This window comes from Medicago truncatula, chromosome 4 (genome assembly GCF_003473485.1).
Source record: "Medicago truncatula cultivar Jemalong A17 chromosome 4, MtrunA17r5.0-ANR, whole genome shotgun sequence".
NCBI lineage: Eukaryota > Viridiplantae > Streptophyta > Magnoliopsida > Fabales > Fabaceae > Medicago > Medicago truncatula.
Window position 1 is genome coordinate 43773099 of NC_053045.1, and position 13978 is coordinate 43787076.

Sequence of the window (13978 nt, forward strand, 5' to 3'; positions counted from 1 at the left end):
AACTTACGCTTGAGGGGAAGAATGTTGGGCTCAAGCATGAGTGGTTAAGTTTCACATAAACTATGAATAGGAAAAAATGTCGGATATATATGAGAGATGACTCATATAACTAATGTCATAAGATTTTTTATGGAGATGTTGTCTCTCCCTCTCTTGTGATCATAAAACATTGACTTGTTATTGCTCTCGGTACTCCCCCAAACTCCCCGACAAATGAAGTCTTGAGTTCTCACCATAGTGTCGGCCCAATATTTTTTAAAAGTAAGTTAGACATAAATCAAGTAAAAATATGTTGGGCCTTTTTTGTTCGGGTGTGAGGCATCTTGTTGGTATAATTTAATTAAAAGTATTTATTTTTTGGTTGACTTAAAATGAATGTTTATATGACCTTACGCTTGGCTCGATCTTGTCTCACCGGAGTGAGGAAACCTCAAAACTCAAATCGTATTGATAGAAACACTCACATATTACATCCATCAACAAAATCCGTAGATCAACAACATAATTTGAACTCAAATCCTTATGATGATATTTGAGTTGAATCTTTATCAATTAAACTAAAAGTATGTTGACACTAATCAAAGTATTATTAAAGAAGCTGTCTAGATAAAATTACACTATTCATTTTTCGCCTTTTGCCATTTTTATATTTTAAAAACACATTATTAAAGGATACTTTTGAGACAAAAAAAGGGTATTATTGACGGTTGGGTGCTGGGCTTTGATGCTAAGAAGTCACAGATAAGATGTTGTCTGTCCTCTTTCTTCATTCTAGTTGATACTAAAAGATGCAAGTGACATTTTGTGTTCTGATATTATGAAGAAATTAGCCACTAAATTTTATTAAAGTTTATGTCGAGTTTTGATTAGACACAAAGCTTGAATAATTGAGGCTTTTAAAGGCAGAAAATTTATTGGTAAAATCCTTTGCTAGCATCTCTTGCATGCAAACTTGAATCATACAAGGGATTAGACATGGAAAATGTTATTTTACACTAATACAAAGGAAAAGGTTCAAAACATGATCAAAAGTAAAAAGTTTCATGTCGAGGGACACACAAAGAAAGACCTTTATCTTTATTTCCATGATCTTGTGCAAATTAAGTGTCTCGATTACCCTTGCAAATGGTAAGTGCTTTGTTTTCTCCCAGCTACTATGCAATAAAATGTTTCGATGTACCATTTCAATTATAGAACTTGATTTCCCTCAAAAAATAAAAAGTAATAAGCATTGCGAAAATGACATCGAGCTATACTAAGATCATGCCAAAGACTCATCATCTCAGCCCAAATAGGAAGTATGCTAAAATACCTAAAATGATTTTAAATATAAAAAATGGTAAAAAGAAATCGACAGTAAAAAAAAGTTTTAATTTTAGTACTTGTAATTTTCGATTTTAGTCTCAGTGAGTTATTTTGCTTGGGTTCAATCCTAAGTATCACAATCTTGCGATTTTGACTTCCTATAAAAAACAAGGCTTAATTGCACTTTTGGACCCCTATCTTTTCAAAATTTACGGTTATGGACCCCTAACTAATTTAAATACAAAACAACCCCCTATGTTTTGATTCTTTGGCAGTTTTGGACCCCCAAGGCAAAAAAAAAAAAAAAAATTTACACGTGGCACCTCACTTAAGGTGCCACGTCAGCGTTGACCGAGTCAAATTTTTTTTTTGCATTCCTTTAACTTCTTGCATACTCAGTCTAAAACAAAGTTAAATAATTGTTGTTTCAATCTCCCAACATAGGAAAATAGTTTCAAATATTTTGACTGTGAATTATTTTTTATTCCTCCGTCTCAAATTGTATGTCACTTTACAATACCAATGAAACATTAATGTTACTTTTCCTATTATAACTTTAACTATTTATTATTCTCTCTTCTTTCAAATCTTTTATTTATCTTTCCAATATTATTTATTAAGGACAATTTTGTAAAACAACTCATAATATCTCTTTTCCACACAATATTAATTACATTTCTTAATATATGTGAAATGCCCAAAACGTCATACAATTTGGGACGGATGGAGTATTATTGCTATTACATCTTTGCTCTCCAGACCTTTAAAAACAATAAATAATATACTTATATAAACACTTGTGTTATCTATTGTTTTGCTAGAATCTACGAGTCAAATGTTATTTTACACGCTAATCTGATTGTTCAACCTTGTTCATTTATCTATAAGTCATACCCAACGTATAGTTTATTCTTTTCTCTTTTTTGAAACATCATATAGTTTATTCTAATTAGTGTGAAATAGTTAAATACAACAATTATCCCAAGATGAAAAAGCACTATTTTTTTATTTTTTTCTAATAAAAAATGAAATGAAAAAGCATTATAAAAATAATGGTGCTAGTACTTGTTTGTTTGTTTCCATTATATTTTTATTGTTTTTCACAAATATAAACAAAGGGGTAAGACTTAAGACAGTCCTCCTATCCAAACAAACTCCTAAAGTCTTTCACTTTCTCTCATACCTAGTTTTTCTTCTTCCTCTCTCAAAATCCAAGCCCTAGTATTAGCAATATTTCCACACTAACAGAGACAGTTATATTAGTACTTGAAAACATTCTCCAAAAATGGTAACAAAGCAACAGAAAACATCATTATAGCATAACAGCAACCTCAATTTAGCAACAAAAAATGACAGTTGAAGACCACAGCAACGAATGGCCACCAATGGCTTCACCACTTGACCTCCACAGAGATGAACATTGGACTAACTTTGACAGCTCAGTCAATGCTGTTTCCTTTGGCTTTGTAGCTACTGCTATTCTCATTTCCATGTTCTTAGTCATGGCTATTTTTGAGAGATTTCTTAGACCCATTTCTCCACCTATGTCGCCGCCTGGTCGCCGGAGTCAGCGTGATGTTGAGTCTCAGATGAGTTCATATGGCAAGCTCTCTCACCCATCACCAAAAGTAAGTATAATCACTAAATATTATTGTTTTTTTCTTCTTTTATTTGGTTCCAGTAATTAAACAAGCCCTTCAATTTTTTAGCATTAAAACTGGTTTCTTTGTTTTTTTTAGTTTAACTGACAATGTGGTACTGTTGGTTTTTTTCTCTCCACATTTGGTTTAGTTGGTTGTTTTGATTTCTGAATAAGTGATTATCTTTTAACTGACTTAAAAAAGTTGTTTTTTTTTTATTTTGCCTGATTTTGTTGTTCTTTGTATCTTTTGCTGTTAAATATAGAATGTTTCTTTTCTCAGAATGCTAGATCTGGTTTTTTATTTTTTATATTAAAATTTGTAATCTTTTTTGTTCTGTTTAATAATGAATTTCTGTGGCAAGTTTATTTCAATGTTTTTGGTCTATGTCTTCTTTATCATTTCCATGCATATTTTTTATGTTCTTTGGAGAGTTTTTATACATTTTTCTGTTCATTTGGAGTCATTAGAGGCTTTTCTATGGCTAATGGTGAAAGGATGTTTCTTTTCTCTTCTTTAATAATTATTTGTTAAAACCTTCCACTTTTTATACATTATTAGTTTTTGTAAAATAAAATTATATGTATTAATAGTTTGCTTTCATAATTAATCCCAACTTTCCCTTTGAATAGAAGAAAGCTAGGTAGAGCACCTATCAGATCTGAATTTTGCAATGCCTCACTGATAAACCCCTTTTTTTCTTCTCTTTCTAATGAAAATTGAACACAGTAGCTTGTCCACACTCTATTAGTATTTTTCATTTGCACGTTCTGTCAACAACCTTCATCATAATTTATGATGGAACTGTAATTGTCTTCAAGTTTTATGAGGAGGTAGTGGTGGTCCTCTTTGCACACTTTTTCTACTTAACAATTGACCCTAGCTAAAAGACTTAATATTTTATTTGTATATCTTTTTGTGGTTAGAGTTGAGACCCACATTGTCCTTTGGTTGTTCATTTGCTTCAGCTGCACCTCCATTCTATGATGATTGATACTGTGCACGGTTTGGTCTGAGACACATGGTCAAATTTTATATGCTAGATTGCTAGGACTCTTTTTTTTTTTTTTATGAGTACGAATCGAACTCGGTATCTCAGGGTTTAAACACACACCGCACACCAACCACCTGCGCTAGACCCTCGTGGGAGAAGTAACCATATGATATGTTGGACTCTTTATTTATTTTATGTTTTTTTTTCTTTGATTATACATCTTTAATATTTTAGTTTTTATTTAGTATCCTATGATGAGCCAGTCCCATGTAACTACAGTGTTGTCTACCCTGTGCTTTTTCTTTGTTGGAACACCTTGGACCTACCACCTTCTTATCTAATCTGTGTTCAATGCAAGGGCACAACTTGATAGTTGATTAGGACACTGTCTATGATAGATCTGTTTCTTTCATCTTTAACAAAATTATTGATGATTTTCTAATATTAGCCAATGAGGTTTTGCTGAGAACACTCCCTAACCAACCTATCTATAATTTAATAGCTTATTTTGTTTGGTGTTTACATCACATCAAAGGATCTTAGTGCAGTGTTATTGTAGTACATGTTAAAAAATATGAACTTTAAGAAAAGGCTCCATGCACTTAGACTTCTCACAATGATTCATTTTATTGTTCATGGTAATGATACTTAATAGTACTACCCAGAGACCATGTTGGATTTCTTTTCTTTCACCAAAATTGTGTTAGTAAATTGGATTAGATTGGAATCACAGAGAAAAGTAGAGTGTGATTCTTGATTTGGATATCTGGAATCCTTGTTAAATGATAGATGCGTCTTTATCACTATCTTGATAAGGTGGTGATTTCAAACTTGTAAAGTTTATTGCTTTAATGTTTAAGAGTTAAGACTAACCTTTCAATATGTGTAAAATATTGACTTTTTAAATCAAAAACAGTTGGTATGCTTTTCTTTAACAAAATTGTGGATCCATTTGTCTCCTCTGACCCATATGTTTATAGTCTGGGTGGTTGCATTTAATATCTGGTGTATTACTGTCCAATGTATGATATATTGCTCACTACTTCATTTTGTATGATCACAAGTTGGAGCTGCTAGGACTATTTCTGTGCACATTTTAAACCTCATACCGTAAACTTTGATTATTTGAATTTTGATGATTGACGTGATGTATTTTTCTAGCTAGATCTTGGTTCATAAGTTTAGCATCACTTCAGTTTTCAGGATCTTGACAGCATCTTAATGCTCTTAATAAGCTAGCCTGATAGAATATTTAGCTTAAAATCGGTAACGGTGGCAATTATTAATCAATTGCTTTTCTGGACTAAGCTTTCTTGATAAGTTTGCTTATTGTTTTGAGAGATCAATCTAACAATAGTACTACAACTGAGCTGTTGCATTGCTATATTCACCTACATAATAATTTGTGTGACCAGGTAGGTAGTTCACTTCGTGTGTTAAAAAGGTTTCATGTGGTTATCAATAAGATGTTTTATTCTATAACACACAAGTAATGGCTTTACACAGTAAGTAAACAAAGAAGCATTTGTTGGTTTTCTCTGTTTGTTACAATGGATAATGGTTTTTGAAGTCCTTTTAATGTGGTTTATGTTCAACTTTTTGTCTACTACAAATATTGTTTTAGTTGTGCATTAATTTCATTATGATATCCTACACTCTGCAGATGACTGTATATTCGACTGAGGTTTCAGTTTTGATGCCTGGAGATGTAATTCCTACATTCATTGCCCACCCTGCTCCGTGCTGTCCGGAGCGGATTGTGTGGCCTTCTCATCAGCATAACACGTTACCTTGTTCCACTTCCAACACTAGGCCGAATATCAATGAAGTATGAGAGGTCTGAATTAATGTGACAGTTTCCCATATTGCATCAAAGGGGTTGATATGCATTTTCTGTGAAGAATATATTGTTCTTTCGGGTTTTCCTTTCGTCCATTTTTACCTGGAGGAGTTCTCTTTATAGTTTTCTTACATGTAATATAGGATTTAGTTTAGGTTTCTCAATTGAAAATCCTTTGAAGTACAATATCAATTTATGCCTAAACTTGATTTCTTAACTTTGATGATGCTTTGGAGGCATTTCCTTAATGATGTAAATCTCAGTTATCAATAGATATATAGTGTCCATCAGCTGGATAAACCTTGTACGAATCTCCTCTAACACACTATATATTATTGTCAGGAAGGCATCCCCATGTATTTTACACTCACTTTGGTTCTTGTTAAGTGTCACTTGAAGTTATGCACTCTTGAGAAAAATTATTGAGTTTACTAAATTTGATAATAAAATGAACTTCATTTGCTAAAGTACTCTTATTAAGTTAACAGTTAGTGGAAAATATATTTAGTGCTGTAATAACCTTTCTTGAAAATTTTGCTTTGTTATCTATCGCGATAACTAGCATTATTCTTTATTAAATAATAGTAATTCATTTAACTCTTGATTCGAAGATCAATTCTACTAAAACATTCTAAATTTGCACATGTACCATACAATTTCTCTTATCTTATACCAAATAATTGCGTCTAAATAATATTTCTCATTTATTTTATCTCTTTTTACATCAAACAACATCTTTCATTAGTTTCGAACCGAGTACCTTGCGGTGGAAGCAATGAAGTTCCAACCAAGTGATCTCTGGTGAGCGGATAACAGGATGTTTTTTCCTTTGAGTAGCGGATAACAAGATGTTAATAAATAAATTAAGGAAACGTTAAAAAAATTATTTATTAAAATTGTGATAATGTATTACTAACACTTTTTTGAGGTCTAGTTAGAAATCCTGATCATGTTTTCCAATTTAAGTTCTTAATTAGTGTTGGTTGATCTAATGTGCTTCACAAACAGGCTCTCGAAATGGATATTAACAAACAGAGTTAGAAGGATTATATACTTCTCCGACTCTGTTCATGTTGTTCAACTTGTTACCATGAGTAATAATCACAACTTATGAAGATCATGAGAGGTTACATGATGAAAGAATAGATTTTTCATGTTTCATCATCTTTTTTGAAGAGAATGTTTGCGCAAATATCTTAACAAAAATGAAAGCTAATAGTGATGTGGTGTGACTTAATTGCTTTGTTTTCTTTGTTACTTTTTCTCATGAACTATACGAAAAATGTCAATCCTTAACATACATTGAGCGTGGATCACCCAAAGCTATGCTATCTCCACTACTCTGCTTTTTGGTGTACACATATCTAATTAATGTTACTAATTTGAAAAATGTTTGTCTTTATTTGTTTATATATACATTTCAAAGGTAATAAAAAACTGAGATCCATTTGAACTTTAGTGGAGACAGACATTGACGAATCTCGAAATTAGGCATGAAAAACATAAAATACTCTATAGTTGTCCACTATGGAAACCAAGTTAGTGCTTTTTTGGGCTCAATTTCAAACTTAAAACTTTGAGCCTCCGGACATTCCTTATTTCAACCATACATATAGCCATATCATATCATACCTGATTGATATTTGATAGCAGATAATTTATTTGTCTCTTTATGCTTCAAATGAATGAACCTAAGAGAGAATCCAAAATTGTTTATATGGATGGTCCAATAAAATATTATTCAAAACTAGAATCCCACCAAGATAAAGCACCAGTAACGGATTTGCTATAAAAAAAAAAATAAGGACCACTATATATATATATATATATATATAGGTGTGGATTTGTCCTGATTGTCCCGGTGCAAACCGATACCGACATGGATTTCCCTCCATCCTCAAATCAAATTCAGTATTAATACTTATACTATTTGCTCAAAATAAACCTTTTAATCCTATATATCTCTTCCCTTCAAAAAAATATCGTATTTATCTCTTAACAAAGAAAAATATAACAATTTCATTTCAATCACAGAAAGCTCAAGAAAATCTTAGGCTCTGTTTGGTAAAAATAGCAGATGACTGATAAGTTAGCTGATAGCTTATAGCTGATAAGCTACTTGAAGTGTTTGATAAAATTAGCGGTTCAATTACCTGATAGATGTAAAATTACATAAAAGGACATTTTTAATTCATAATAAAGTTTATATTAATTAATGTTTAAAGTATTTAAAAATTAAAAATTGATAATTTAATATTATTATTAAATTAATTTTTAATTCCTAAGTGTTAATTTATATTTATTTTCATTTGCCTAAAAATATTAGATATAAAGTGTAAAAAAATTTAAACGTAACAATAAATAAAATATAGTTTATATATATATATATATATAGTGAAGGTAAACGTAACGTTCTCATTCATATTTAAAACATATGTATTTTAATTTATAATATAATAAATGATTAAGGGTAAAAAATGGAATTTAGTTAGAATAATAAGGGTAAAACTGGAATTAAAAGTGAGAAGCTATAAGCTATAAGCTCAAACGCTACTTGGAATAGCTTATAAGCTCGCGAAATAATCTATAAGCTCATGGTGAAAAAGTGTTACCAAACGAGATTTTTTTGTCCAAATGATTTTTTTTTAGGAATTAAGGTCCTGACGGTTACTTGTCTTGGAAATGCTCCCTTTCGATCAAGGGGGTTTCAATTCAAATTTAGTGATAATCACAATCAGTGATTAATCACACTTTGTTTTAGTATGTTAGAGGTTAGCAAATAAGATCTAGAGTTTGTTACAATGCTTGTGCTTCAAGCAACTTAGTTAGACATTGTATATAAACTACCTCCTTTGTATATTTTCATAAGCATCAATAACAATTTCATCATAACTTCTCTCTTCTCTCAATTCTCTCTCTAATTCACAAATTCATAAATCTGCAAAACCCTAAAAACTACAAATCTGCTTCTGAGTTCATTGTTTGTTGAACAAGCTTTGTTGTGCTGCGCTAACAGTTTCTACATTGTATGTGCCTCAAATTGAGATAATTAACATTGCATGTTAATTATGCTTTAAGCTTATGATGATTTCTACGTTTTAGATGTAAATGGCATGTTTACGCCCTTACCTTATGAATGGTTCTCCACAAACAATGTGTTTTGGATGTAATTGGCTTAACATGCCTTTATCAATATTTCATATGTATATTCTCAATAACTATTTTGATTAATGATAAATAAATACATTCATCAAGTTAATATTTGTATTTGGCCACGAACTCTCAATGTAATCCCTATTTATACAATCTATCAAAACGGTCCATATACACGAATGAATAAACACGAGATCATAATTTGAGAAACATAAATCCAATCTAGTGGTTTACTACTCCATGAAATAAACTAGTAGTATTACTATGTAGGGAGAAATAATAACTATTTCATGTACTAATTTTTAAGGATGTGGTATAGTAATATAATTTGAAAAAGACAGAAAATGAGAATTATTTTTTGAGAGTGTGAGTAATTGAGAATGTTAGAAATTAATATTTAGAAATTTGATTGTGACAAGTACTAATATTTACACCAAAGTGCATTAACTCCCGGAGATTGAAGTAGGTACAGAAATAAATAAATCAGAATCAGTTACTTTCACTATGACTTGTAGTTAGCTCACCCGGTCAACGGTGGTTCATTGTTGGCGCCACCCCACAACCACCATTGCCGGACAATTTCAGAGACCTATAGAAAAATGAAACATTCCAATGACACCAGTGGATTTTCCAGCGACTCATTAGCACGAGACCTTTTACCGTCCATGGCCGGCATCTCTGTTTTCCGGCGACCTTTCTCCGGCAGCGTTGTTCTGTCCCTTGCAACTGGAGCTCGACTCGTTTTTCTTGCAGATTGACTCCGACCCACGACTGGTCTAGCAACGCTGGTGTCGGTACACGTCGCCGGTGACCGGGACCGTCGGAAAGAATTCTCGCCGGAATCTCTCCGGCGACGCATTCCCTCGTTGACCATTTTCCGACCCAATTGGTCTCTGCACTGAACCATTTTCACAGACCCAAAATTCCTTGAACTATGAAACGTTCTATCTCTTCCGTCGCTAACATCACCTGGAAAGGAACAATTTTTAAGCAACTTGATTGGAGATCCGGTGACCCTTTTGCCGGTTTTTTCTGTAGTAGGTTTTGGCATGGTTTTTCTTAACCTGCAAGTTTCTGAGGTATCGCCTTTGTTGATGGACAATGTCTTCTTATGATTAACCTTGCTTTGTTCTTCTTTGAACTTGTCAAAGGCCTTAATGTTTAGATGTTGCTTTGGTGGTTTTGATTTGATAGTGGTTTTTGGGTTCAATTTTGGTGTTTCTAAGAGCACTTCTTTCACTTTCTCTTCCTCTACTTGAAAGCTTGTTCCATTGTTTTGTGTAGGTTTTGGTGGTTGAATAGTTGGTACAGAAGAGGTTGAGGTTTTATTACTGCTCACACAGCAACCCATTTAGCTTTCTTTTACAGGTAAAAAATACTGAACCAGGTTGAGGACAGATTCAAGGGTTATGGGATTTGCGCAAAGAGGTAGCTTTCATTATAAAGAGTGCATTCTATAATTAGAGGGACATGTAGCAATGTTAGTTGAAAAGAGTGTGTGTTTTGGTGGTTGTGGAAGGGAGTGCATTTATTGGGACATTTCTACCAGAATTGGGGTGGGGAAGAATATATTTTAAGCCATTAAATAGTTACAGGAATTTGATTTATTTTTTTTATCAAACTAAGAGAGAGCAGAGATCGTCCACATTTGATCAAAAAACTACAGTTGGACACCATATCTTAAACTAAGACATTAGATATATGACTCTTTTTATTTATATATTGTTTAACATTCCACTTTTACTTTTATCGTAAAATTTATAACTCACACTTGCGCAACATCATCTTCGTCAATTCAACCTTTTCTTAATGGATATGACACTAGATGGCAGACTGTTGTTTTTTGCACGGCCCTGCTCTCTCCATAGCGTGTGCAGGATTTAAAAAAATAAAGTCTGCCACTTGGAAAGTTGGAGTGATATCAAGATTTTGCTCTTCCTGTGACGGTAATTAAAATTGTATCAGCTATAACTAATTGTGATTTCCCTAATATCAAGTATCTAATTGAGGCTTTCTTTAACATCAAGTATCACTAGAGCAGTTTAAAACCTTAAAAGTGTTTTATACTATATATAGTATATAGTAGATTAAGATATTTAAAATTGATGCAGATTGTGTGCAGAGGATATAGTGCAGCAATGATATTTTCCCTGCAAATTTCATGCCATGCTAAGTTCACATTAATCTCATAAATGTGTCATGTCTCAATGAGAGTAGGAAATTCAGGGATTTAGAGCCTCTGCAAAAGATATAAGTGGTGCCAAGATCAAAATCTGTTTAAGAAATTTTATCAGTTGACAAAACTGCTGCACTTGTTTCTTTCTAGTCACAGTTGTGTGTTATAATTTGTAAAATGTATCAGAATCACAAAGATAAATTCATGCATTGAATACTAAATTGTTATGGAAATGAATTTACTAAAGGATGCAGAAATTAATTTTCCTCGTCAGATTCTTTGAAATTTCTCTTTCTTCTCTTAGATTCTTATCATGAACTAAGTGTGATTTCCAATATCATCATAAATTCAACACAAAAGATCAAGGACATTGGTAGGTCCCAGATTGCAAATTTGCAATTTATTCATTTATTTCCTTTGATGAATTGGAATATCTCAATATAAAAACTAAACATGCAGGAAAAGGAACAATTTCATGGACTTTAACTTTTGAGCAAATCTTTAATTTAGTCCTTCAAAGTTCAAATTCAAATATTATTCTCTCACATTTAGTTTCTAAAAATAGAAAAATATGAGGTAGTCTCTAAAGTATATGAAAATATAATTTTAAGCACTAAATAAGAGAGGGTAAGTAGAAGAATGTGATACTTTAAGGACTATATCATGGGTTTACTAATAAATTTGTGTCTTATTGTGATTATGGTTCTTTCTTGGTTGCAGCAATCATCAGTATTATGTATGTGGTTCTGATATAACCTGTCCTTGACCTGCATCTTGTCCAAATATTAATGCCTTCTATATCATACAAGGCATACCATAGGGGCGCAAATATAAACAAACATGGTACATAGGAACCGAGATTGCGGTAACCCATACAAGAGAAAAACACAAACCGGAACTGCAAAACCTGATAACAGGAGGAAAAAACCAACCAAACATGCAAAAAAAACACAAGACCACCCTATCTAAGAAGACAGTCCCTTGGATTCAATAGCCATTCATAGAGCAGGTATGGAGGGGTCTTCAGCCTCTGTAAACTCCATTACCAGGACAACACTTTGATATCCTCACCCAACTCATCCAAACCCTTAATACAATCATTGAAAATTCTGTCATTTCTTGCTTTTCAAATTACCGAAATAGATGCATGCCAAATTAACCAAAAACCTGTACGAAGTTTCTTGTTTCGGATTTCCCCACTCCAAAAATTCAAAGTGCTCGAACAAACGTTGGGGTGTAATGAAGTTAATCCCCTTCTAGCAAGGTTTTCTCTAGTTAGGATACGGTAAGTAATAATTTCCATGAAAACGCAACCACCTTTGGAGGCGCTGGACTTCTCCACACAAATCTAAACACCATTTCTTTTACTGCTTTTCCGCCCATCCACCTGCACCAAAACATCCAAAAGCAGCCTATATGCCAAACTCACTGAAAAACACCATTCTCCACCACCTTCCATCACCACTTATCTTCAAACTCCATTCTCCTCCAACCTACTAACGCCCCCAAGAGGTCGACAAGCAAAGCTCTTTCCCAAAGAAATAGGTTTCTTCGCCAAACCAAAGCCCAAATCCCCTCTTCTCCCACAATTCACCCACTTTTGTTTCTTTTTGGTTAGAAACAGAGAAGAGCCGAGGGAAGGAAACACGAAGCATGGTATTTCCAACCCAAGGACAGTTGGGAAGTAACTTGGATTTCCTGTCCATCATAGAGATCTTTGTGTTTTTTTTTTTTAATGTAATAGTAAATAATAATAGTGTTTGAATATAGAGATTAGAGAACAATCCATTCTCTGGGCCAATTCCTGCAGGCTGTTGAGTATCCCTTATTTCAGGAGAGTCATGCTTTTAACTTTGATTTTACTTTTTCTGTTTTAACAAGTTTTTTTTAGCGAATTACTTTTTCTTATTATCTTGGCTCAAAACAAAGAATTGTTTTTCAGAGGATCTTTAATGAATGTTATATTGGAAACTTTCCTAAATTCTAATGTAGTTTCATTTCATTATAAATAAATAAAAACTGTTAAATGGAATCTAAAATAATATGCCAAAGTATAGTTAATGGCTTAAATTCAATGAATCTAGTTGAGGGTGAACTATATTGATTACATAGTGGATGGAACTGTATGTTCCCATGGTAAAATGGTATGTTACTATGTGAACGTTAAACAGTTTGCATTCATATTCCTGTTATAGTTATCCATAGTTTTATTTAAGTGTAATCCCTCTTGTCTTCAATTTTGTTAAATAACGTGATATTCTTGATTCTTAACTTGTTTCTGCAAACAGAAGTGTCTGCTGCTATTTTTTCGTCACGTAAGCGGTTTTGCATGGAAGGGGAAATGTTTCATCAATCTCCTTGTTTGGTCTCAAACTGATTCTCAATAATTATTTATTTATATGCCATCTAAATTCTAAAGTATGATTTTGATTTTTGACATTTCATCTAAATACAGTAATTAAAATAGCATGGTTCTTATTTTACATAGGTGATTTCTGTTGCTGCAGGGGGTCTTATTAGATAAATTACTCTGAGTACTAAATTTAGTTAGTCAATAATCCTAACTTAAAATGCTCAGAAAACTTAATAATGACCAAGTTTATGAGCTAAATATGGAGCTTTCTTCATTGAGTACATTTTGTCTCTGATTTGCACTATTAGCTTAAAATGAATTGCAAGAAATGAGATATCTGTAAGATAGCTGGATGCATTTTTTTACCTTATGTTTAGATGCTTGAATTCAGAAGCAGTCATCGATCGAATTAGGATCATGGTCTTCAACAGTTACTAAAGGATCTTTGTTTTAATGTACATTTTGTTATTCTTCAATCTGTTCATTCTAGTTTCCAGGAAGAAGCTTGTTAGCGCGG

General features: G+C 32.7%; 2 protein-coding genes across 2 annotated transcripts; one reads left to right on the top strand and one right to left on the bottom strand.

Moving 5' to 3' along the window:
* The first annotated feature begins 2425 nt into the window (after positions 1–2425).
* LOC11445756 (uncharacterized) lies at positions 2426–6165 on the top strand. Its single transcript, XM_003608133.4, has 2 exons — positions 2426–2933; positions 5603–6165. Exons 1-2 carry the CDS (start codon positions 2655–2657, stop codon positions 5771–5773), a joined length of 450 nt encoding a protein of 149 aa, XP_003608181.1. The 5' UTR covers positions 2426–2654; the 3' UTR covers positions 5774–6165.
* Positions 6166–9521: 3356 nt separating this feature from the next.
* Positions 9522–10283, bottom strand: LOC25493221 (uncharacterized). Its single transcript, XM_013601648.2, has one exon. It carries the CDS (start codon positions 10281–10283, stop codon positions 9522–9524), a length of 762 nt encoding a protein of 253 aa, XP_013457102.1.
* Positions 10284–13978: the final 3695 nt, after the last annotated feature.

Bases quoted from the DNA above. Each gene is read 5' to 3' on its own strand.
- LOC25493221 (XM_013601648.2), bottom strand. From the start codon at position 10,283: ATGGGTTGCTGTGTGAGCAGTAATAAAACCTCAACCTCTTCTGTACCA.
- LOC11445756 (XM_003608133.4), top strand. From the start codon at position 2,655: ATGACAGTTGAAGACCACAGCAACGAATGGCCACCAATGGCTTCACCA. The intron at 2,934-5,602 runs GTAAGTATAATC...TACACTCTGCAG, and splicing joins TCTCTCACCCATCACCAAAA to ATGACTGTATATTCGACTGA.